Source organism: Palaemon carinicauda, chromosome 1, assembly GCF_036898095.1.
Source record: "Palaemon carinicauda isolate YSFRI2023 chromosome 1, ASM3689809v2, whole genome shotgun sequence".
Taxonomy (NCBI): domain Eukaryota; kingdom Metazoa; phylum Arthropoda; class Malacostraca; order Decapoda; family Palaemonidae; genus Palaemon; species Palaemon carinicauda.
In genome coordinates this window covers 298530345-298555482 of record NC_090725.1, presented here as the reverse complement: position 1 = coordinate 298555482, position 25138 = coordinate 298530345, and the positions used below count along the sequence as shown (strand labels likewise).

The window sequence follows — 25138 nt, the reverse complement described above, 5'->3', positions numbered from 1 at the left end:
CCCACTACCTGCAGGATGTGACCCACAGGGGCCTCGATAAGTTTTCTATCGGCCTTGTGGTGGCTACACAACAGCTGGTCTAACCTCAGGCTCCTTAATGGACAGGTAGCAGAAGGTTGAGGGCATTGTTACCTGGTTTTAGACTACATGAATGAAAGAAGTATGTCTGGCCCTTACTTCTTTCTTCATCCTCCCCTCTCTTGGGGAAAGCAGCATCCTGGGTTCTCTCCATAGCTGACCTCAAACCTCTGCAGGTAAACCATGCTTCCTTGTGTTCCTAGTATTAAGTTAATACTGTCGCGTCCCCCATACCCTGACGAGGTGGTATTGGGAACGTCTAGAATTTCAGCTAAAGGACCTCAGGTCGACTTCTTAGGACAAGTCACACTTCTTCCCTCCACAAACAAGCTTATGTAGGCCGCACGTTTCTAACTTGCGAGGTGCAGGGACTCTTTTTCTCGAGTGCTGCTCACTCGGATTCTGAGTCCCCTGGTAAGCCAAAGCCAGTAAGGCTGGGGACTTTCCACCCTACCTAAGGGTAAGTCACCCTATGTAAATAGCGTGGTTTGTATTTCGGTTATGGAACAAATGACAAATTCGGAGATAATTTGTATTTTTCCTAACCATACAAACCTTAGCTATTTACACATATTTGCCCGCCAGCCTTGTCCCCCAAGGCAAGTCCTACCTCTAAGTGAAGTGAAGCAGTTCACTGGTGCGTGAGTGGGGAGGGGTAGCTAGCTACCACTCCCCTACCCCCCTGCTAACTAGCGCGTGGGTAATACACCCTCGTTTAATTCTAATGGCTCTTCCTTTCAGCTACGCCGAAAGTAAACCCTATACAAATAGCTAAGGTTTGTATGGTTAGGAAAAATACAAATTATCTCCGAATTTGTCATATTAGGTTTACAGTGATCCCTCGCCATATTGCGGTTCACCTATCGCTCTCTCGGTACATGTTGGATTTATAAATACACGCAAATCAATATCCTGGACTCGTTTTATATCACAGGTTTCCGAGGGCAGATAATTTTCATATGTTTCATTTGTTCCTTTGAGAATCAAATCTTTGTCATTTAAAAGGGGTACACAGTACTCTGTCACAGAAGCTGGTATGGCTGTTGGAGAATTATCGAGGATCTGGCAACCCATATGGCGCACCGTAGTCGCCCGTGTGTCGGGTCGACAGACTGGTGTGAAGTGGAGAACCCACTCTATCCCCAGCTGTGCTGACGTTCAGACGTCTCTTGTTGGCCCTTGAAGTTTTCATTGCTCTTTTGTTAGTAGTTTTCTCTCATCTTTCAGAGTAAGTGTGTGTGATGACGTGTCTTGGTGTGGAATGACTGCTGTTTGGGATTTTTATGACTCTTATGAAATTTGATCCACATCCTTTGTGTCCAGTGTGTTTGTTGGGAGTGGTCATCTTTCCAATGGGAGAAATTTCTTTGTATGAAGAAGAAATCAAAGCGAGACCGTTCTTCTTCAACTACTTTGGTGTAGAAGGAGAATAAGAAACCTAGGTTTCTAACTGGAAATTCCCCTACCTGAAAATTCATCGTTGGGTCTCCCACAAGGCCAAGTGACACAGGACAGCGGCTATGTGTTTTACCAGGTTTATCCTAAAGATGTATATCCTTCTGCCCTCCATAGTAAGGTAGAGATCTTACGTTAGAGGCTGATCCTTTTGTTAAGTCTTTGTCCCCAGTCGTTATGCGCTCCGACTGATGCATCCCCTTTCATCTCTCTGAGCTCATACAACCAGCTCTTTAGTTCTCAGGCTATACACCTAATGGTTCGCCTCTATAACTTTTAGATAATTCTCCAGAGTGCACTCCTAAGCATTCACTAGAGCATATGCCAGAACTCTAACCATCACTAACCTCACCTGAGATTCCATACTATCGCCTTTTTTACATCTTATTTCTCACTGCCTCGTGAAATTAAGTCTAGGCTTCCGCTTACACCACGAGGGCTACAACTTCATGATAGTCATGTCTGCTAAATCTTCTCCGACTGTTTCATTAAAAGTGGTAGGTCAGGGGTGGAAGGCTCAGCGAGATCGTCATGATTTATCTCCGGGCCAAATCACCAGCATCTAGTAGGTGGTTGTGTGGTTGAACATCAACATCCACGGAGAATGTGAGAGAGGGAGGCATATCCACCAAACTGCAATTCATAGTAGCTTCTGCCATACTGCAGTTTGGAAATGCATCCACCTTACTGCAGTTCAGAGATGCATCCGCCATACTGCAGTTGGGACATATATTCCCCATACTGCAGTTCGGAGATGCATCCACCTTACTGCAGTTCGGAGATGCATCCGCCATACTGCAGTTCGAAGATGCATCCGCCATACTTCAGTACGGACATGTATTCCCCATACTGCAGCTCGGAGATGCATCCACCATACTGAAGTTCGTAGGTGCATCCACAGTTTAGGAGAGCACACTGAGATCCCTCACAGTGTACACCCTTAGTCTTCGTACCCTCGTCCTTTACTGTCTCGCCCTGTAGGTGTGAATTGTATCATGTCTCATAAGGACACCTTTTTTCTTTCAGTTTTGTTACTGGATAATGATGAGGTGTTGCAGGTTGGACTCCGTCTCCATCACTTTGACTCCCAAGAGGAGCGGTAACATTCCACTCCCTCCGATAATGAAGATCATTCTTTGAGAGGGACTAGGCCTATTAGACCTGGTACTCTATTGATTCCTACAGTTTTTGATGAGTGAATTCCTGATCCTCACGTTACCACATCCTCTAAGAGTTAATGATTTAAAGAGGAATACCATTTGGTCCGAATTGATCTTGATCTTAACTCGGACGAGGAGGATCTTGAGCCTCCACTTCATCCTGTTTAACGTTATCCTGACTGCATCACCAGAGGGTAATCCTTTGTCACGGTCTCTTTCTCCCGTTCCTGTACCGGAGGTTAGGCGGTAACAGAAGGACATCCCTGAAATAGGCAAAGATCGTCGTCGGGTGGTCAAACAGGAAAATGCTTCTGTTCCTCTGCCGAGTAAAAGTGCTTGGGTAGATCTCACTGACTCTCCTTCTCCAATTATGATTGAAGATTCATCTGGTACTACTGCAGATGTGTATTCTTAGATCCTTCAGGTTTAGATCCTTTGGACGTTGTACCGGCAGAGACGGAAAAGTTGTCTTTTCTGCGGGTTCTTGGGGTAATCCGTCAGTTAAACAAACTTGGTGAGGCACCTAGTGCACCGTGCGTAGGGAGGAAGACGTTAATTGACGGGTTCTCCCTGGAACCCAATAGGTCTTGACACAGGGTGGAACTACCCTAGTCCCGACAGGCGGACGACACTACTGTATTTGTAAGACTGAACAGCAGGTCTCTGCTCCGAAGGACTCCCTTAAGGTGGTGAGGTCATCAGAATTAATTCCCCTGGTGGTTTCTAATCACAGGAAATATTATATTACTGAAGGGGCACATCCTAATCCATTGCCTTTGGATCCTGATGTGGCAACCTTACCCCAGCGGTGTAAAGTGAGAATCTCTTGATAGTTGTGTTCATTTTGTTCTATTTTTTTTATGCCAGTAGTGTTCTAAAATTCTTTTTAGATCTGTGTACCTTGTATACACCCCAGTTGAAAAGTTTTACACCCTATTTGGTTCACAAAATATATTGTATCATGTATATATTTTTGTCTGGAAAAAAATTTTCTTTGAACCTATTTTGCTTAGGTTTTAACCTTGATTGCCACCTGCCATCTTGTGCTTGCCATCCTATCAGACATAACTTTCTTTTAAACAGTGATAAGGACACAAAACTTGACTTTTTTCTATTACAATTCCATTGTTATGTTGTCTAAAGCAGCATTTTTGTACTACCCTTGAAAGAGTAAATATCAATTTTATCTTTGCTTAGGCCAGCCATATAAAAAGTGAGAATTTCAGCCCACTGCTGTAGATGGGTTCATAATGAATGGTAATGGTTATTTTCTTTGTAGATATGTGAGATTGAGCTTTTTATATCCCTTTGAATATTTTTATTTGTCCTATTAGGGATGTAAGATGTATTTTAGTAAATGTTCGTATTCCTATCGTCAGTTTTCACCTTTAATGCACTGAAAACTACATGCTACATTGTTCTTAGTATTCATGTTCAATGGTATAATATATCTTTATTTTTCTAGTTAATTATTTGATTTTGGTGGTTATATTGTACTGTACCTTGGTTAAAATATCAATATTAAAGGCTTGAAATGGAAGAAAATTTAAGAGTACACTTTTTCAAGAATATGTAATAGAGACGAATTGACCCACCCTTTCTTTTATCAGATCCGTAGCACCAGCTTCAACAGTAGATGCACCACCAGCAGAAGTGCCGGCCGAAACCCCAGTCGAAGCCCCGGCTGAACCAGTGGCCGCACCGGAAGTGCAAGAAGAAAAGGCTCCAGAAGCTGAAATACCAGATGCTGTCGAAGAAGTAAAGCCGGAGGAGACTCCTCTGCCGAAAGAACCGGCGGAAGAAGTCACCGAGGGAAACGAAGAGGACGAGGATGCAGACGAAGAGGAGGAGGACGTCTTTGGAGCTCTCTTGGTTTTCACCTCCGAGGTGTTTGGTACCTTGGGCTCTCCAGCTGAGCCTCTTCTTCCCGATGAGAAGAAGCCTCAGGGATTGGCTGTCAATGGCCAGGATCCAGCTAACACAATGAGACTTTTGCAGGTGAGAGAGTTGTTTGTAGTGCTGCTTTAGGTTATTATATTAACCCTTTTACCCCCAGGCTATTTGGAACTTTCCAACCTTAACCCCCAGGGCTTATTTTTTTTCAAGCACATTTTGCAGTATATTTTTTTTAAATTGCTCTAACAGCCTTAATTTTCATCATAGAGAGGTCAGGTTGGTCTCATTCTCTTGGAAAATGCCTGAAGTTTCTCAAAAAAATATCAAAAATATGCAAAAAAAAATGTAAATAGCAGTTTTTTTGCAAGGACGTACCAGTACGTCCATGGGGGTAAAGGGATGAGTTTTGTGAAACGAACCAGTACGTCCTTTTGGGGTAAAAGGGTTAAGAAGGTACTCACTTTACAAACATTGGGAAATACAAACATAAATACAACTGAAATCATAAATCTTTTTTATTGTATCAAAAGTTCATATACTGTACCTAAAGAAATACAGTACTGTAATAAGACAATATTACCTCATTTAATACAGCAAGCAAACTTACATTTGCAATAACCTGATATTTATTACATATAAAACGGGACTACTTGTCGACTTTTGTAGCTGGAAATCGTAGGCATGGAAGTCTAAGGTCTATCCAAGACCAAAATTTAACAAAATTCAATTACAAACAGCTTCTTGGAACCTATTAAGTTGGTAAGTTGAGGATCTTCTGTACTTGTTATCTTGTAAGTTTTTTCCTATTATTATTTCTAGGTGTTCAAACAATAAACAGACATGTTCTATTTACTATTTGAATTGGTGGCTGTGCAACAGTTAGCTAAGAGACCAGGTTTTCTTGAAAGTGTTAAACAGTTGTCCTGCCTTATCCATGTATTTGTTAGGGTTTTATTTACCCGAGTTCAGAGAGTACTTCGTACTAAGAAAAAAACCGTTACTCCACAATGTTTGATTTAGAGTTATTCTGACAAATAAAAACCTTTATGTTTTGTGAGGAATACCCTCCACTAGCTCAAGCTAAAAATGGGAACTGAACATGATAACAAGGTAGGGATTTTATTGAGTAGTTAGGGAAGGATTTCTGCTGATTACTATTCACTTACTGTTACAGTTTCTTTTGACTTGTAATCATGAATCCATGTCTCAAAGGAGTATATAATACATAAGGTGATGAATGCAAGAGTTGATGGGAGAAGTACAAGAGGAAGGCCAAGGTTTGGGTGGATGGATGGAGCGAAGAAAGCTCTGGGTGATAGGAGGATAGATGTGAGAGAGGCAAGAGAGCGTGCTGGAAATAGGAATGAATGGCAAGCGATTGTGACGCAGTTCCAGTAGGCCCTGCTGCTCCTTCCGGTCGCCTTGGATGACCGTGGAGGTAGCAGCAGTAGGGGGATTCAGCGTTATGAAGCTTCATCTGTGGTTGATAACGGGGGAGGGTGGGCTGTGGCACCCTAGCAGTACCAGCCGAACTCGGTTGAGTCCCTAGTCAGGCTGGGAGGAGCGTAGAGAGGAAAGGTCCCCTTTTTTTAATTTGTTTGATGTCGGCTACTGCCCAAAATTGGGGGAAGTGCCTTGGTATATAGGTTGAATAATAATCATAAACTCTGCTTCTATGAAGTGTGATGTATAATTAAGAATATTCGTAGTACCTTTTCTACAGCTCCTCAGAGTAATTCTGTTGGATCTCCTCATGTACACTTGCGGCTTCTGGTAGAGAGAGGGAATTGTCACTCACCACCCATGTATGGCTCTTATAGTGCTTGTGCAGTATTCTCACCAGGTGAGAACCCTGTGTATGGGTTGACAAGCCCACACCCCCCTTCCGTGACCACAGAGAGCTTGAAACACCCGAGGGATGTGTTTCACCTCCTATAGCAACTGCGTAATCCCAAGTTCTTAGCCATTCCTTCTTCAGATGTGCTTGTAGGGAACTTGGTGGCAGAAATTATTGGACGTGATCATTTGGTGGAAATAACGAAGACATGCACGATGTTCTTATGTCGTGCTACTTTTCATTATTGTCCGCTACCTTACTGATCATGTGAGCTAAGGATTAGTTGGATTAGGGCTCATAGGTGTACTTTCTGAGCTGTCGGCTGCCATTGCCCGGTCCTCCCGGTTCATAACTTGTGTTAGGTGGAGGACTTTGTGCTGAAAGAGTAGAAATAGAAGTGGGCTCCATCATCCTGCTCTTATTTTTTTCTTCACTGTCTACTTCTTTCTCCATGAAGAAGTGTTTGTCGTTTTGTTTTGGAAGTCCTCATAGAAAAAATCCCGTTTGTATCCTCCTACCGGGATGGAAGACAATATATATGTACGATGTTATGGGACAAGCTGATGATATTGCTTATGAGAGTGTATAACCGTGTCTCCCTTCAATTCATTCTTGTAGGGGGATAATGCTGTCATATATGCATTAGTAAAAGGCCCTTCCAATGTCCTTTTGGGCCTTGGTTTTAACCATTTTAGAGCCCATTATTACTTCTGCCAACAAAGCTGGAAGGAGGTTTTGTTTTACCTCCTGTTTGTGTTTGTTTGTGAACAGCTTCCTAGCCACAATTTTAATCGTAGAGTAATGAAACTTGCAGGGATTAACTGCCATGTGAAAAGCTGGAAATGATTAAAGTTCGGAAGGCCACGGTCAAGCAAAATGTCCAATTCACGTAATCAGCCATAAGTTAGGACATTGTTTTCACAGAGACTTCAAACTTGGTTTATATTTGATTGCATGGAAATCCACGTCAATTAATGCATGGAAATCCACGTCAATTAATGCATGTCAAGGACAAGGTCGAGAAATAAGCTACTGCGGCGGAGGTCTGCACTCCACTGAGTGCCCCTCTAGTTTTACATTTGTTCCTGCTTCCTTTCTTCCATCTTACCATTCAACCTCTTAAATTTTAATAAGTAGTGCAGTTAAGGGCTTTTCCCTTAGTTACACTGTGATTCTGAATGACTTCCCCATCCCTGATGCTGTTCCTTATGGTCCAAGTTCCATACATCTATCCATCCCTCTACTTCCTGAGACTCATTGACCATCCTTGGCTCCTCTCTTACTTGTAATATTGTTATCAACCTCAAGAAACAGAGGGGCTTCATTCCAGAGGCTGAGGAGAAAACCGTAATATTTCCAGCTTTTCCCTAAGAGAATAAATTCCCTTGATATCTCAAATTCCACCATGGTAATTTCATCTCTAGATATGCAAAGAAATCTCGACTGTATATGACAACCCCACAATTGGAGTCTGTATTTTTCTTCAAGAAGCTATTGATATATAGTACATTGATGTCTACTGTACTGAGACCCTTAAGTAAGGAAAACAGTGAGTGGTATGCCCTAATTTGTGAATGTGCTCTTTTTCTCAAGTTAAAAAATTATATTTTAGATTTTTAACGGATTTCATATAGTTCTGATAGCACTGGATGACCTCACCAATTCGTTTACTTGGCCTCTGGCCTAAATTTCATTATCTAATCAAATCCAGATATATAGTTCAGTTGGATACATACTTTTACAACATTTTGATTTTAGTGTTATCATCTAGAGGTCCTTAACGTATTGTACCGGTCCTAATGGAATTGTTTCCAGGTCAATTTCACCTCATTTTAGCATTTCTAGAGAAGTAATCATTTGGTATACTCATCTAGGAAGGACCCATACTAGATTTCAATACATCTTTTATAACGAGAGTATCCTGTGTTCTCAAAAAAAAATCTAGTTACTGTACAGCATAATTTGTCCCTTATGTGGCGCACTATACATTATTACAGTTTCCTTACAGCATCCTCTCGGCTTCAGCTACATTTATTTTTGTCTTTTACTAGTTAATTTCTTCCTTCAAGTCTCTTCTTACTTTCTAAACTTTTCCTCTCTCCAATTTTCAAGTCCTGGATTATTCCTTTATGTACATCCATTGAGTCTTATGAATGTTACTTGTCTTGTTAAGCACATCTATACTAATGAGCACATTGACACGAACAATTACCAGGCAGTGTGTGCTACGATCTGCAACCAATGCAAGGGGAGAAATGCTACCTTATTTTTTCCCTATCGTAGTAATTGCAAGATTCCTTGTGTAGAGGAAGATTAGAAATTTGTTATTGTCATTTATCAAAAGGCGCAGACTGTTTTTATTAAGAGGGATAGAAATAAAGTGAATTGTGTTATAAAATTTGTCAGTTTGAATTCTGAAGTGGAACCTTATTCAGGTGTTCAGGACAGTCCCATACATTCATCTGAATCAAGTCTTTAGGGACTTCACCATGCAAACTGTCATTAGTGATGGCTCACCTCTTCAAGACCATCAATTACATGGACTTATCAACTGAAATAGTTCTTACTTTAGTATAGGCTTTATTAGAAATAATTTCGCACTCGGACTTTGTGCCGAAAAACAAGTTGCCAAATATCCAGTGGATGGGGAAGAAGGATAAATAATAAGATTCCAATCATCATGCATGCTTTGTTGAACTCTGACTGAAGCTGAAAGATCTACTTGTTCACTGGGGTGTGTTTGAAACTATTTCTATATCTTTAATACATGTCTCGATTACTGTATAAGGTAATCATACTTTTCGTAGATGGTATATATTTAAAAACCTTTACCCGTGTGTTCATAACAATACCATTGGTCATTATTATTTATCTACCATGGCACCTCTCCTAATTTTGGGAGGTAGCCAACATCCAATAAGAAAGAAAAGGGGATTTTTTCCCCTGGTTCCTCCTTGCCCGACTAGGAACAGCCAAAGTTTGGTTAGTACTACTGCTAGGGTGCCACAGCCTACCCTCCCCATGTGAGGCAGTTTTAGTCCTACTTACTAAAGAAATTGAATGTCTAGATCTTAGGATAAAGGTTCGGTAGCTCCTCCACTGAGCAACATCATAAAGTAAATACCCAATCTACATCACACTCCTGGATTTGCCAGTTTCTGTTGGTTTTGCTTATTTTCCATGTTTTTATTAACTGTATGCTATTGCTTTAAGAAACTGAAGCCTTATAAAGACTATCTTGATATGTTGAACAGTCTTCTTCCATATGTCAGTTGATATTGAAATACGAAAGAATGGGTCTCAACGTTTCTAAAAAAAGTCTTGAATACATGTCAATTCTTTTCCAGTGAGTAATATTCATTAGTAGAATAAGGGTTTTTTCTTAAATTAGTTTATATTTTATGGGGGTGGTATATACAAAAAGTCACCCTATACTGTACTAGCAAACTTTGTTACATGGACTGACGTGAATCCTTTATCCCTCCAAATTACAGAGAGCATTCAGACACTATTTAGTATCATTAAGAAATTAGCTTTCTTTATAGAGGAAGATATTTTTGCAGTGTAGTAGGTTTTGCATATGCATTTATATTAGCGCCTTTCGTCCATATTTCTTTAGCAAAACATGAGCATAAAAACTCAGTCAGTGAAGTTTCCAGATTTTTTTTTAGTTTTTAATTGGTATTCATAAGAAAATCTTTTTTCAGAAATACTTTAGTTGTGTCCTCACTTGAAGTGACATGAGGATAGATTTATTTAATGAAATGAAATCAATTTTAACTTTTTGATTGTAGCTATCTTACTGAGAGGAAAAGTAAATTGCTATATATGATTCTATCTATGTAATACATTCTGTTTCATTAGCTGTTGTACGTTTGCAATTTTCAGACAATGAGATATTTTTATTTATATTTTACTTACCGTATTTCCCGTGTCATAAGATGCTACAAGTGGTAAGACGCAACCTTAAATTAGCAAAGCAGTTTTTGATAAAAAAAAAAAAAAATGAGGATTTTATTAACTATTCTAGCAGCAATTCCTAGTCTGTGTGAATTTTGTTAGGCACAGAAAATTTTCATATTTTGGTTGTGTTATGAAATATTTAAGTTGATATTTATTTGTTGCATGTTGGTTATCCCAATTTTATTACATTTTCATGTAAGAAACCTCTAAACCTATCGTAGTTGCCACCATAACTACACATTAATGTTTCGTCACGATGTTTCAAGTGTTGTTTACATGACGCAGTGTTGCCAAATGTTTTTAATCAACTTTTGGTAATGAAGTAAAATTTCAGTAATATTTCCCAAACTCCTCATATAGCCTATACATTTCCACACAAAATAATTATTGATCAAAGCTGATCACCAAAATAAACAAATATTCTGCTATAGTACTTCATTAAACAAAGTGAAATTTAAAAAGATTTTTTTTATTACATACGAAAGATGATTATATGTGTATATTTTATGTTTGGTGAGTGTGAATGCTTGTATGTCATTAGTTGGGTGTTTGAGAGTTGCCAAACTCCCCTATACAACCTTTTCTTAGTGTTTTATGGAGGCATTTTTCTGGGAAAAAGATGCGTCTTATGACACGGGAAATACGGTAATTTATTAAAGACTACTATTCTTTTATCTCTTATGATATGTCTTATTTATTTTACTTCTTTCTTTACCTCAGTTTCAGGTACTGGGTTATTTGGATAAGTTTTTTTATCGGTATAAAGTTTGCCATTATTTATATTATTTCCCTCTTCAGGACCTCCTGACCTATGACGATGAAGAGCCAGATATAACATACGGATTGGGTCCCCTGGACCTCAATGGTCGCGTATCCGTCGTGTCTCACCTCTTGGCGGCCCTCGTCACGACGTTGGATCCGCAGCACTTGCGTCGTTTAGCCACGCGAGTCATGTCGGACTCTTGTTTGTGGATCTCGAGGTTATTCAGGTATGGTATACGATGTAGCAGAGGTGTTCATTTTGTCTTATATAATCCTTGGACGTGATGTGTCGTACAATACTAGTGGCAATTTTTAATTTATTTCAGAAGCAGGTCTTCTTAATGCTATTTAACTTTTATAACATATTCACCTTTCTAGTTTTAATTGAATATTTTCTTAGTCTTCATTTATGATAAACAATATCGGTGTCAATGACCTTCATTGTCAGGATGCCAGAGACTTTCAAATCATTCAATTTTGTTTTATATAGTCTCTTGTTTTTAAATATAAAACTTACCCGCTGGTTATATAAAAGAGCTGAAGTCCCTGACGCCAGGGCAGAAAATTCAAATCTCGCGCTATCGAAGATACGCCAGGTGTACCAACCGCACCCTAGCGGTAGAACAGGTGGAACTACACACCAACTCCAGTTCTTCTCTCTGCCATCATAGCTGACTGACATACAGAAGTTCGCTCTCGTGTTTTTACTCTCTTGGGAAGTTGTTTGGTGATGTACAACGTTCTTTTTTGAGTTTAAGCTATCGTTGATTAATTTTCCTTGGTTCTTATCTTGAAATCTTTTTGTTTGAGATTTTCTTTATTGTTTTTTCCCTTACTTTTTGCTTGTCGGTCTCTCACGTTAACTTTAAAATGGCCGACTCCTCCCCTGCTCAGCGTAGGTGTGTTAGTGAGGGTTGTCGTACACGACTTCCTAAGGGATCTATTGATCCTCATTCTATTTGTGTAAAATGTAGGGGTAAATTTTGTTCATTAGATGATAGGTGTAATGAGTGTCTTTCCTTAACTGATGATGATTTTGGTACTTACGATCGTTATGTTAGGAGATTAGAGAGAGATAGACTTAGGCGTAGTTCTTCCCGATCTGTGGATAGAACCTTACCTAATTTACCTGTTCCTAATCCTGTTCCTTCCCCTGTGGTGGTAGATCAGGAACCTACTATGAAGGACATGTTTACTGCTATTTTGTCTCTTGGTGAGAAAGTTGAGTCCTTAGCAGCCGATAGAAATACTATCTTTTCAGAGTTAAAGGTATTGAAAAACCGTGATCCTATCGGAACTGTGGAAAGTGTTTCAGTATCTGATGTGGTACCGAAGAATCGTGACTCTCTCGGTGTTGTGACAAGTGTTGATAATGTGGTTAGTGTTGCGGAAGGTGCGTCGACTCGAGTGTCTGATGTGGTACCGAAGAATCGTGACTCTCTCGGTGTTGTGACAAGTGTTGATAATGTGTTTAGTGTTGCGGAGGGTGCGTCGGCACGATCTTGTCGTTCACCTAGCCTTAGACCTCTTTCGAGCTCTCGAACCCATGGGAGAAGTAATGTCGAACGGCTTAAGGGAACGAGAAGCATCATCAATCGTGCAGACGTCCCCTCGAACGTTCCTGTTGCCGTAGCTCAGGTCGTTCACCCTCATCGTAGGAAAGGTGAGGTTCATACGTTATCCCCGTCTTCCGATGAAGGGTCGGGGAGTGAGATCTGGCGGCGAGCGTCGAGACCGCTTAAACGCTCCCATGTTGATTTGGACGCGGCGCGTCAAAACACACAGCGTCGGGAATCGCCTGTGCGGCCAGGATGTAGTTCGTGGGGTTCACCGGAACGTTTCCGTTCTCCCAGCGCTTGCACTCCGGCCAAACGTTCAGATCACCGTGTTCGTGCGGATATGATTCCTTCCGATTCGGACCTTGTAACTATTCATGCACCTCCTCTTCCATCGGATTGGCTTTCTTCCCCTGAAATGCGTGGTGACATTAGTGCGAATCTTCCTTCTAGGAGTTCTGTTGATCCGAAATGGACTGCGCTTTTGTCTATGAAGGAACAACTCTCTTCGTTGATGGATTCTTATCAACCAAGTGTTGGCGTTGTGTCTGGGCGTTCGATGTCAGACCAGTTATCGCACAAACGTTCGATGGTATATGGCCTTGACGAGTTATCACTTAGACGGTCTCCCATTCACAGTGTTCAACGCCAGGTTGATTTTGATGAGTCGCGTCAGAGAGTTTTGGTTGACCAGTTTGCGTTTTCTGGTCGCGGGGAAGAGCGTCGGCGTCGACAAGTGGACGAGACGCGGCAACAATTTGAAGTAGTGGATCGCCCGCGGCAACAACTTTTGGACGCGGCGCGTCAAAACATTGGTTTACAGCGGCGACATCCTGACTCCTTTGATCGCTCGCAGCAACAGTCCTCGGACTTTACGCGACCTCGCGGCGATCTTCAACAGTTACCTTCTGATTTCAAGCGTTCTTCTGTTCAACAACAGTTGAATTCTAAGCGGTCTAAGCAGTTGTTGGTTGAGGATGATCGTCTACATGTCCGTGTTTCGCATCAATCTACTTCTACTTCTCCCCACCAAATTGACTCAGATGTTGGCCTTGACAGGCAGTCCCATCCAGACGTTGTTCCTTCGGTTCAGGCTGCAGCTGTTGCTGCACTGCCAGAAGACGAACCAGAGGAAAAGTCGGATGAGGATAATCCTATTGAGGAAGTCTCTGAGAATGAGGAGGAGAAGCATTATCAGCATGCTGTGGACCTTCGCAAGTTTATGCTTATTTTGACTGGAATTTTCCCGGATTCTTTTACCCCTGTGGCCCCTCGTTCTCCGCCTTCTGAATTCATCTTAGGTAAAGCTACTAAGGTTCCAGTTTACACCAAGATGGTTCTTTCTCGATCTTCTAAGCGGGCCTTGAAGTTAATGGGTTCTTGGTTGGACTCCAAGAAAGCTTTTGGCAAGACGGCCTTTGCCTTTCCTCCCGCTAGGTTAGCCTCTAAATCTAGTGTGTGGTATGAGACTGGTGAAGTGTTGGGCTTGAGTTTTCCTTCGTCTGCCCAAGGGGATTTTTCAAGTTTGGTAGATGCTTCTCGTCGTCTTGCCTTAAGGAAGACGAAGATTTGGTGGTCCATTCCAGAGTTCGACCATTTGCTTAAAGGTCTTTTCAGGGCCTTCGAAGTTTTTAATTTTTTGGACTGGGCTTTGGGGGCTTTGAGTAAGAGGGTCTCTGATATGACGGAAACGGACACTAGTGGTTTGGTTCATTTGATGTCCTGCTTGGACAAAGGTGTGAGAGATGGCTCCAACGAACTTGCTGCCTTGTTTACAGCTGGAATTCTCAAGAAAAGGGCCACGATGTGCTCCTTCCTCTCCGCAGGAGTGTCTCCCTATCAGAAGACAGGCCTTCTTTTCGCACCTTTGTCTAATTCTTTATTTCCTCAGGAATTAGTGGGCGAGGTGGCTACTGCTCTCACTCAGAAGGCCACACATGACTTAGTTACTCATTCGACTAGGAAAGTTTTGCCTCCGTCTTTCTCCTCTCGAAAACCTAAGGAATCTTCTTCTGGGTTTCGTCCTCAGTCCTTTCGTGGGAAGCCCTCTGGGAGAGGCTCTTTTAAACCAGAAGGAAGGAAACCTAGAGGCAGAGGGGGCAAGTCCGGCCGAGGTAAAGTCTGACTGCCCTCTCCTTCAGACAGCAGTGGGGGCCAGGTTGACTCACTTTTGGGAGGCTTGGGAGAGGAATGGAGCGGACCCCTGGTCCGTCCAGGTGTTAAAGGAAGGCTACAAGATCCCCTTCCTGACCAATCCTCCTTTAGTCACAGATCCAGTGGATCTTTCGCCCAAATACAGAGAGGGTCCCAAGAAACAAGCCATGCTTCTACAGATGTCTCTTTTATTAGAGAAACGAGCAATAGAGGAAGTGCAAGATGTTACGTCTCCGGGGTTTTACAACCGCCTTTTTCTAGTACCCAAGAGTTCCGGGGGGTGGAGACCGGTTCTGGACGTAAGTGTGCTCAATGGTTACGTCCAAAACTCGACGTTCACCATGGAGACTCAGAAAACAGTTCTGGCAGCTGTGAGGAAGGACGATTGGATGGTCTCTTTAGATCTTCAGGATGCCTATTTCCACCTTCCGATTCATCCCAGCTGCAGACGTTATCTGAGGTTCATGGACGGAAACAAGGTCTTCCAGTTCAGGGCTCTTTGTTTCGGACTTTGCACGGCTCCTCTATTGTTCACCAAGATCATGCTGAACGTGGCAAGCATGCTGCATTCGAGGGGAATCAGGGCCTCTCTGTATCTGGACGATTGGCTGATAAGAGCCTCCTCAGCCGATTGTTGTTTGAAGGACCTCAAGATGACTTTGGATCTCTCCAGAGAACTGGGTCTCCTGGTGAGCTCGAAAAAATCACAACTCATTCCATCCCAGGAGATTCTTTATTTGGGGATGGAGATTCACAGTCGGAGTTTTCGGGCTTTTCCGTCGTCGGTGAGAATCCAAGCAGCCCTCCTAAAAGTACAAACGTTCCTGAAGAGAGATCTTTGCTCCGTCAGAGATTGGATGAGCCTTCTGGGGACTCTCTCGTCGTTAGAGAAGTTCGTGACCCTGGGGAAGTTGTTCTTGCGTCCTCTTCAGTTTCATCTCGACCGCCATTGGAAGAAAGGGGACAGCCTCGACAGGGATTGCATTCCCATCTCGACTTCCATCAAGTCTCATCTTCAATGGTGGAACAACGAGCCCAGACTGAAAGAAGGCTTGTCTTTACTTCAGAGGAACCCAAACCTCGTGTTGTGTTGCGACGCCTCCAACTCGGGGTGGGGAGCCACTCTAGAGAAGCAGGAACTTTCGGGGACTTGGACGGTAGAGCAAACCTCTCTCCACATCAATCAAAAAGAGCTTTTAGCTATTCATCTGGCTCTCATCGGCTTCGAAAAGCAGATCAGGGGCAAGGTAGTCCAAGTCAATTCGGACAACACGACAGCTCTGGCCTATATTGCGAAACAAGGCGGGACCCACTCTTGGCCTCTGTTCGAGATTGCAAGACTGCTCCTCATCTGGGCGGAGGAAAGGAAGGTGACTCTTTTGACGCGGTTCATCCAGGGAGTCAACAATGTGAGCGCAGACAGACTCAGCAGGAAAGGTCAGGTTCTCTCCACAGAATGGATTCTGCACCCGGACATCTGCAAGAGTCTGTGGCGGTTATGGGGTCGACCTCTCGTGGATCTCTTTGCCACCGCGAAGACCAAACGACTAGAGTGTTATTGCTCTCCGGTTCCAGATCCCGAAGCTTTTCACATAGACGCTTTTCTGATGAACTGGTCACACATGGAGGTTTATGCCTTTCCTCCGTTCAAGATCCTTTACAAAGTGATTCAGAAGTTCGTTTCACACGAGGAGACCAGAATGACTCTGATAGCTCCGTTCTGGCCGTCAAGAAGCTGGTTTCCAGAGGTACTGGAATGGATGGTGGATGTCCCGAGAAGCCTTCCCATGAGACCCGATCTTCTCAGACAACCTCACTTGGCCCGAAATCATCAAAACCTCCGAGCTCTACGTCTGACTGCCTTCAGACTATCGAAAAACTCGCTAGAGCTAGAGGATTTTCGAAGAAGGCAGCCAAGGCAATTGCAAGGGCAAGAAGGTCTTCAACCATCAAGGTGTATCAGTCCAAGTGGGAGTTGTTCAGGGAATGGTGTAGAACTAACGCGATTTCCTCTTCCAGTACATCGCTTTCCCAAATAGCAGATTTTTTCTTGGACCTTAAAACTAAGCATAACTTCTCGTCATCAACTATTAAAGGTTACAGGAGTATGTTGGCGACGGTTTTTCGACACAGGAACCTAGACCTTTCTGATAATAAGGATCTACGAGATTTACTTAGGTCTTTTGATACGACCAAGATGATTCAAACGGCTCCCATCGCCTGGAATTTGGATGTTGTCCTTAAATTTCTCATGAGTGACAGATTTGAGCCTTTACACTCGGCTTCATTTAAGGACTTAACCTTGAAAACCCTTTTTCTAGTTACCCTCGCCACTGCGAAAAGAGTTAGTGAAGTTCACGCTTTAAGCAAGAACATTGGTTTTCGGAATGGGAAAGCCATTTGTTCTTTGCAACTGGGGTTTCTGGCCAAGAACGAAAACCCTTCTCGACCATGGCCCAAATCCTTCGAGATTTCTAACCTTTCGGATTTGGCTGGCGATGAATTGGAAAGGGTTCTCTGTCCAGTTAGAGCTCTACGTTGTTATGTGGACAGAACTAAGAATCTGAGAGGTAACTCAGACGCTCTGTGGTGTGCAGTTCGGAAACCCTCGATGCCCATGTCCAAGAATGCCTTGTCTTTTTTCGTTAGATTGTTGATTCGAGAAGCTCATGCTCAGTGTGATGAGTCGGATCAGAGGCTCCTCAAAGTCAAGACACATGAAGTCAGAGCGGTAGCGACTTCAGTGGCCTTTAAACAGAACCGTTCTCTGCAAAGTCTGATGGATACAACATTTTGGAGAAGTAAGTCTGTTTTTGCATCCCATTATTTGAAGAATGTTCAGACTCGCTATGAGGACCTTTTTACGTTGGGTCCTTTTATAGCTGCTAATGCGATAGTAGGTGAATGATCTACCACTACGTTCCCTTTTTTCCTAATACCCCTTTTCTATCTCTTGGAACTCGTTTTTTATGGTTGTTTGTGGAGATTGGGCGTCAGTCTTCCGCAATCTTTGATTTGGCTAGGTGGTCATTTTGTTCCTTGAGTGCACCCGGAACAAGGGTATTGGTTGAGGTCCTGTCATGTTATAGGTGTTTGTACCGTTTGACAGCTCCTAGAGATTTTCAGCCCGAGTGGATTACTGGATCTCTTAAGGATAGCGGACGAAATGAGGCAGAGTATCATTGCTGTCAGCTTCCTTATCAGGTGAGAACTGCTTAAGTTTATTGTATGTAACCCTTAAGTGAATTTTCTGTATGTAGCTGTCTCTGACCCGCCACCAAGGGGTGTCAATCAGCTCTTTTATATAACCAGCGGGTAAGTTTTATATTTAAAAATGATATTTTCATAATAAAATAAATTTTTGAATATACTTACCCGCTGGTTATATAAATTTAACACCCTCCCTCCTCCCCTCTAGAGACTACCTATGGTATGGCTATGAGGCATGGAAGAACTGGAGTTGGTGTGTAGTTCCACCTGTTCTACCGCTAGGGTGCGGTTGGTACACCTGGCGTATCTTCGATAGCGCGAGATTTGAATTTTCTGCCCTGGCGTCAGGGACTTCAGCTCTTTTATATAACCAGCGGGTAAGTATATTCAAAAATTTATTTTATTATGAAAATATCATTTTATTATTAGATTACAGTACTATGGGATTGACAAATTATTTTGTCCATTACAAAGTAAAAAATGCAGTAGTAAATTCATGTTTATATTATTGTCTTTTTCACTCCTCCTTTGCTTCATGTCTATTACAGTAATTCTCACTCTTTATTTCGCTATTCCTTTCATATTAAGATCAACTTTTGAATTGTAATCTTTCCTTTAACATCATCAGTCATTAACTTACAGCAATTATACATTATTGTACATGGCATCTATTTTAACATTGTTACTGATCTTAAAATATTTTATATCAATTACTCAGTACTTTTCATGTAGTTTGTTTATTTCCTCTCCGTATTTGGCTATTTTTCCCTTTAAGAGCCCTTGGGCTTACAGCATTCTGCTTTTCCAACTTAGGTTGTAGCTTACCTAGTAATAATAACAACAACAATAATAATAATAATAATGATTATTTATAATATTAGTAATAATAGTCCAGTAACAATTTGATTGAAGTATTTATTGTTGTAATTTAAAAGTTAGAAATTTAGTATATCTCGTATTAGTGATAATAGTCCAGTAACAATTTGATTGAAGGATTCATTATTGTAATTTAAAAGTTAGGAATTTAGCATACCTCATTGGTACCATTTCTTCCATTCAGATATTTCGACTGTAACGTATAGATTCATGAAAACATCCGGGAGGGCGTCGTGCGAGTGTGTAGAATGCTGCTTCACACGCGTTACCCAAAGTACAGCACGGAAGGATACGGGGCTTAGTATGCTCGTCCTCCTTTGATTTACACCAGCAGCACAGTCCGTCCGGGTCTTCCACAGCACATTGCGGGAATGGTGAGATAATTTTCTGACTATGAAAACTTTCGAAAACTAATTGAACTATGACCCATTGCTGGTGTGGTGTCATAATTAGAAACTGTTTGTTTATTTAATCTATGGAGTTTTTATCATCTTGCAATTTCAGTTGGGTCTTGGATCAGGATGTGTTCGTGTAGTGCCATGCAACACTATTGTCGGTTCTCCGGTTGCAATGGACACGGCGGCCCTCAACCGCATGTTGGCCGAAGATGTTGCGGCTCAAAAGAAACCACTCCTTGTGATTGCCAATGCAGGTGAGAATAGTATATACCTCTGGTAATAGTGTGCATTTGAGTGTGGCTACAAACACAGGTACCCCTACCAAAACGGTAACTAGAGGGGCACTCAGTAGAGTGCAGACCTCTGCCGCGACAGCTCATTTCTCGACCTTTTGCTCAACCTTGACCTTGACCTTTGACCTTAACATGTATTAATTACCGTGGATTTTCATACACTCAATTGTGAACTAAGTTTGAAATCTCTATGACAATAATATCCAAACTCATGGCTGATTGCTTGAATTGGCCATTTTGCTTGACATTTGACCTTGACTTACCAAAATTTAATCATTTCCAGCTTTTTAAACAGTTAGTCTCTGCAAGTTTAATTACGATTTAAATTGTGGCCCGGAAGCTGTTCACAAACACACACACATAAACAAACACAAACAGGATAAAACATAACCTCTTTCCATCTTCGGTGGGGGGGGGGGGTGTAATAAAAGTGTCTGTTACAAAAGGCTTACATAACTAGATATTTACTGTACTTTACTGTAGGGCAATGTATTTTTTTATTTCCTTTCCTCACTGAGCTATTTTTATCTGTTGAAGCCCTAGGGCTAAAAACATCCTGCTTTTCCAACTAGGGTTATAGCTTAACTGGTAATGATAATAATCATAATAATGGCAAATTCTCATTTTAATATAAAGACATCTTGACATTATTTTTATTATATGATGTGTTAACTGGAAAAATCGTTAGTGGCTTTTGTCGTTTATGAAATCATTGATAGCTTATTACATTTTCTTTGTAAAATGAGACAAAATGCAAAAACCACTGTATTTCTAACGCATGAATAACTGGAAAAGTCATTAGTGGCTTTCATAATTTATGAAATCCTTGATTACTTATATTTTCTATTAAGGTATACAAAAAATTTAATTGTTCCGTAACCGAAATACAAATCACACTACTTGAATAGAGTATTACTTTCGGCGTAGCTGAGAAGACGAGCCATTAAATTTCTAACGAGGGTTTACTACCCCCTCGCTAGTTAGCGAGGGGGTAGAGGAGGAGTAGCTAGCTACCCCTCCCCCCTCACACACCGGTGAACTAGTTCACTTTGCTTCTGGCTCGGGTGATGGACAGACATGTCTGCTCTCACCCTCGCATATTGACAGCCTGAATCTTTTTTGCTTTTACTTTCAGTTGTGTGTTTGGAAGTTGGCCTCTCTCTTTATCATGCGGAAATGCCCCAGATTACCAGACCGCCCTTGTTGGACTTATATGTCGGCAGTCGAGACGGACCCTCACACCTTGTGTCCGTTCTGCAGGGGCCAACGGCGTGATAAGGATAAAGTTTGTTGTGAGTGTAGGGAGTGGTCTACCTCCCAGTGGGAGAGGTTTTCCCGGCGCCAAAAGAAGAAGTCCAAGTGGGATCTTTCTCCTTCAAGGATCTCCTTGAAGAAGGAAATCTCCAAGGACTCTTCTTTCGTTGCCCGAACCACCTCCGAAGCTCCCACTCGATCGGTCTCTCCCGAGAGGCCGTCGAGTGGTAGCGTAGGCCGTACTTGTGTTGACCAACCTCGGGATTCAGGAGAGGGAGTTGCCTCCCATAGCGAGGCAGCTCCTCCTCCTCCTCCGGGGGAGGATTTATCTAATGTTGCTAATGATGATTTATTGCAGCTTTGGGCTTCCTTTGGGGCTTAAGGGTTCGCCCTCCAGGGAAGCCCTGTTTGACCTTATCCAGTTGGGAGCAGCTGTCAAACAGTCGTCGGTGATAGCGGAGGTGAACCCTCTGTTTATCGTCGACGTTATTGTGGCAGAGGCTTCCGGCGAGTTGGGCAAACCTCTGCCTTGGGTGCTGATGTTGCTGAAGGCTTGGTTCCCCCCTCCGAACATCCTTCGAGGGAGGGGTCAAGTCCAACGGTCTCTCCTGCAGGTGTTTCTTCCCCTCGGGGGAGTTCACTAACAGAGACTCCTCTTCGGAGGACTGCCGATGGTGTTCCTGATGCCCCCAGAGGACTTATCCGACGCAAGGCTCGTCTTCCTCTTCGCCGTCGAGGCCTTCCTTCTCCCCACAAGGGAGTTAGGAGGCGCCTTTTCGACTCCTCGAATTTGCAGTCCCCCGCACAGGATCCTCACCGTGCTTTGACCGTTGCACCTGCATCACTGGACCTCTCTGCAGATCATTCGCGATCTCCTCCGCCTGCCAGACCTGCTGACTTTCCTTCACCGTTCCTGGCAGCTGACGCGCTGTGGGCGCCCACGCACCCCGTTTTCAAACGGGCACCGGTCCCTTCGGGGCAAAAGGGTCTTGCTCACAATGTGGGCAAGTCCCTTAAGTGCTTGGTATCCCCTGTGCGCCCACGCTCTCCTGCACGCTTGCGCGCAATTCGCCGTTCCTGATGTTCCTGAGACAACGACCCAGACACATCCTATGTCACGGATAACGCGCCAGCGAGCTCCTGCTGCAGAATCAACGCGCCAGCTCTCTCACCGATCTCCTGCTCGTCAGCGCTCACCTAAGCGCCAGCGCTCTCCTGCACGCCAGCGATCTCCTTTACGCCAGCGATCTCCTATTCGCCAGCGCACAGCTGCACGCCCTGATCCTGTTACGCGCCACGCGCGCCCATGATCTCCAGCTCGCCAGCGCTCCCCTCCTGCTCGCCAGCACGCACCTGCGCGCCCTGGTCTTCGGATCCGAGTACAGGAAAGAAGACTCGCCCCTTGCCTTCCGCCAGCAATCTCATGCGCGCCCTCGGAACTCGCCCACCCGTCAGCCCTCGCCTTGGCACCATCGCGCGCACAGGTCCCAGTTCCTACCGTGCGCCCTTCTAGAGGCTTCCGGGATACTGCGCGCCCACGCGCCCACGAGCAGTCTCCTCCTCACGCTTCCACGCTTGCTGGTCCTTCTGCGCGCCCTTTGTCTTCGCTAGACCGCGGCCCTGTGCGCCATCAATCTTCTTCGCGCACACGCTTACCATCTCCTGCGCGCCATCACTCCCCAGCACGCAATCGCGCCCACGAGCCTGCTCGCCGTAGTTCGCTTACGCGCCCACGCACATCGTCACCTGTGCGCAGTCGCACACCTGCACACCCTGTGCTCCATCGCTCGCCTGCGCGCCATTGCTTGCCTGCGCACCATCATTCTCCTGCTCGCTAGCACTCGCCCCCGCGCCTTCATCTCCGCCGCGCGCGCGAACGCCAGCACGAGCCCAGGCGCTATTCCCACCGGGATTTAACGCGAGCTACCGAACGAGAGCAGATATGTCGTCTTTACGCTCCCCCCGCCGCAAGCGCAAACCAGCGCGCTCGCAAGAGGAGGGGAGATCTTCAGATAGGTCCAGGCACCCATCTTCTTCCCTTTCTTTTCAGGCAGGCCATGTAGTCTCTACTCCAAAGGATCGCCCGATTCCCTTCCCTCCAGAGGGAGTCTCTGACACTGCGTCTGTCAGTAAGCAGCCATGGTTTGAGTCCCTTATTAGAGCTGTCGTCCAGGCTGTTAAGCCTGCCTTCTCTGATTTGGGCCCCAAACCAAGGGCGGCTCCGACCCCTCTGAAGAGGAAGAGAAGAGTAGAGATCGTGGTGAATTCTCGGGTCTAGCTGGCTCCCAAGAAGTCCGTCAGGAAGGCTCCTTCCCCCTCGCAGACGTTTTCTCCATCCCCTGTGGACGAGGTTTTTCCGTCCTCAGGGGAGTCTTCCGAGGTGAGACTTTCTCCCACCGCACCAATGGGAGCAACCCCACCTCGAGCAGGAGAATCGTCCCGTGTTGGGGCGGAGAAGAGCCCTCAGACTTCGTTGCTAGAGTCCTGTATCCCTCCTAGGAGGGAACCGAAGGACTCAAAGACCATCGCGAAGTCGTCTTCTAGGATTCGACCAGAGCCAACGAGACCCGCGGAGAACGTACACGTGTCCCCCCAAGAAGAGCCTTTGGGGACGGGAGACTTCGCTGCCGATTTTCCAGGGGGAGAGCAGCAAGAGTCAGAGCATGCCTTCTGGCAGGTCTTGACTCTGATGAGGAATCTCGACAAGTTTCCGGACCCGGAGATTCCCCCTCGTGAGGGCAAGGACACGGTCCTGGACCGTGTCTTTGGCACTCAGAAACCCACTAAGGCCAGTGCGGCTTTGCCGTGGTCCCAAGGGGTCAAGAGTGCCAGAGATAAGGTTGAGGGCCAGCTCTCCGAGCTCGCCTCCTCCAGCCGTTCCACTGCTGGCAACAAGCTCCTCCCGCCTCCTCGTGTCCAGCAGAGGAGGTATTTTGAGATCATGGAGGAGCCTTGTTTAGCTCTTCCGGTGCACCACTCTGTGGAAGAGCTTACTATGGGAGTTCCTCTTGATAGTCTCTAGCCGGCAAGTGACTTTCTCGGCGACAGAGATCCTAAACCCGGAGAAGGTCACGAAGTGTGCCATGCAGGCTACTTCGCGGCTGGATGTCTGGTTGGGGTCTCTGGGCATCCTTTTGCGATCCGAGGATCTGTCCAAGGAAAGCACTAGGAAGGCCCTGGAGTCCTTCCTCCTCTCGGGCACCCGCACCATTGAGTTTCTGGCCCACCAAGTCTCAAACTTGTGGGCCAATTCGATCTTGAAACGACGTGATGCGGTGGTAGAGAGGTTCCATTCGAAGGTCTCAACCGTCGAAGTCAGACAGCTCAGACACTCTTCCCTTATGGGAAAGAGCCTGTTTGAGCCCAAGGATGTAGAACAGGCGGCTGAGAGGTGAAGGAAATCCAATCAGGATTCTCTCCTCCAAAGGGCTCTCACATCGAAGCCCTACAAACCTCCAGCACCTCAACAACAACCTCGCCAATCCAAGACGACGAAACCGGCAGCGGCAGTGAAGACAATGGTGTCCAAACAGCCTCTCCTGTCAATGACAGGAGAGGCAAGAAGTCCTCCAGGGGAGGCAAGAATCCTAGGGGGAGCAGCCGAAGCCGCAAACGCTAGGATTGGCAATCCCCCTGCATGTCCACCAGTGGGGGGATGCCTACAAAGTTGCGCAACCAGGTGGCAGCAACTCGGGGCCGATTCCTGGACAGTTTCTGTAATCAGTCAAGGGTATTGCGTCCCGTTCATAACATCTCTTCCTCCCCTGACAGCAAATCCAGTGTCGTTGACCTCCTATGCCATGGGATAGGCAAAGGGGCTAGACCTAAGGGCAGAAGTCGAGACCATGTTAAAGAAGGATGCTCTCTAAGAGGTCATCGACGGGTCCCCAGGCTTCTTCAGTCGACTCTTTCTTGTAAAGAAGGCGTCTGGAGGCTGGAGACCAGTCATCGACCTCTCAGCTCTGAACAGGTTTGTCAAACAAACTCCGTTCAGCATGGAGACAGCAGACACGGTCAGACTTGCAGTGAGACCACAAGACTTCATGTGTACACTGGATCTGAAGGACGGGTACTTCCAGATCCCAATCCATCCGTCTTCATGGAAGTACTTAAGATTCAGCCTAGACAACAAGATCTACCAGCTCAAGGTGCTGTGCTTCGGTCTCTCCACAGCACCTCAGGTTTTCACCAGAGTGTTCTCCCTGATCTCTTCGTGGGCACACAGGATCAGCATTTGTCTACTTCG

At 44.5% G+C, this 25138-nt stretch overlaps 1 protein-coding gene across 1 annotated transcript; it reads left to right on the top strand.

Moving 5' to 3' along the window:
• The first annotated feature begins 2528 nt into the window (after nucleotides 1–2528).
• LOC137639868 (uncharacterized) lies at nucleotides 2529–19594 on the top strand. The gene is made up of 5 exons (XM_068372134.1): nucleotides 2529–2632; nucleotides 4304–4691; nucleotides 11188–11378; nucleotides 19132–19321; nucleotides 19452–19594. Exons 1-4 carry the CDS (start codon nucleotides 2529–2531, stop codon nucleotides 19151–19153), a joined length of 705 nt encoding a protein of 234 aa, XP_068228235.1. The 3' UTR covers nucleotides 19154–19321; nucleotides 19452–19594.
• Nucleotides 19595–25138: the final 5544 nt, after the last annotated feature.

Excerpts from the sequence above, each read along its gene's own strand:
- LOC137639868 (XM_068372134.1), top strand. The coding sequence starts at position 2,529 with ATGTCTCATAAGGACACCTTTTTTCTTTCAGTTTTGTTACTGGATAAT. Across the intron at positions 2,633-4,303 it reads TTTGACTCCCAAGAGGAGCG|ATCCGTAGCACCAGCTTCAA; the intron begins GTAACATTCCAC and ends TTCTTTTATCAG. Across the intron at positions 11,379-19,131 it reads TGGATCTCGAGGTTATTCAG|ATATTTCGACTGTAACGTAT; the intron begins GTATGGTATACG and ends TCTTCCATTCAG.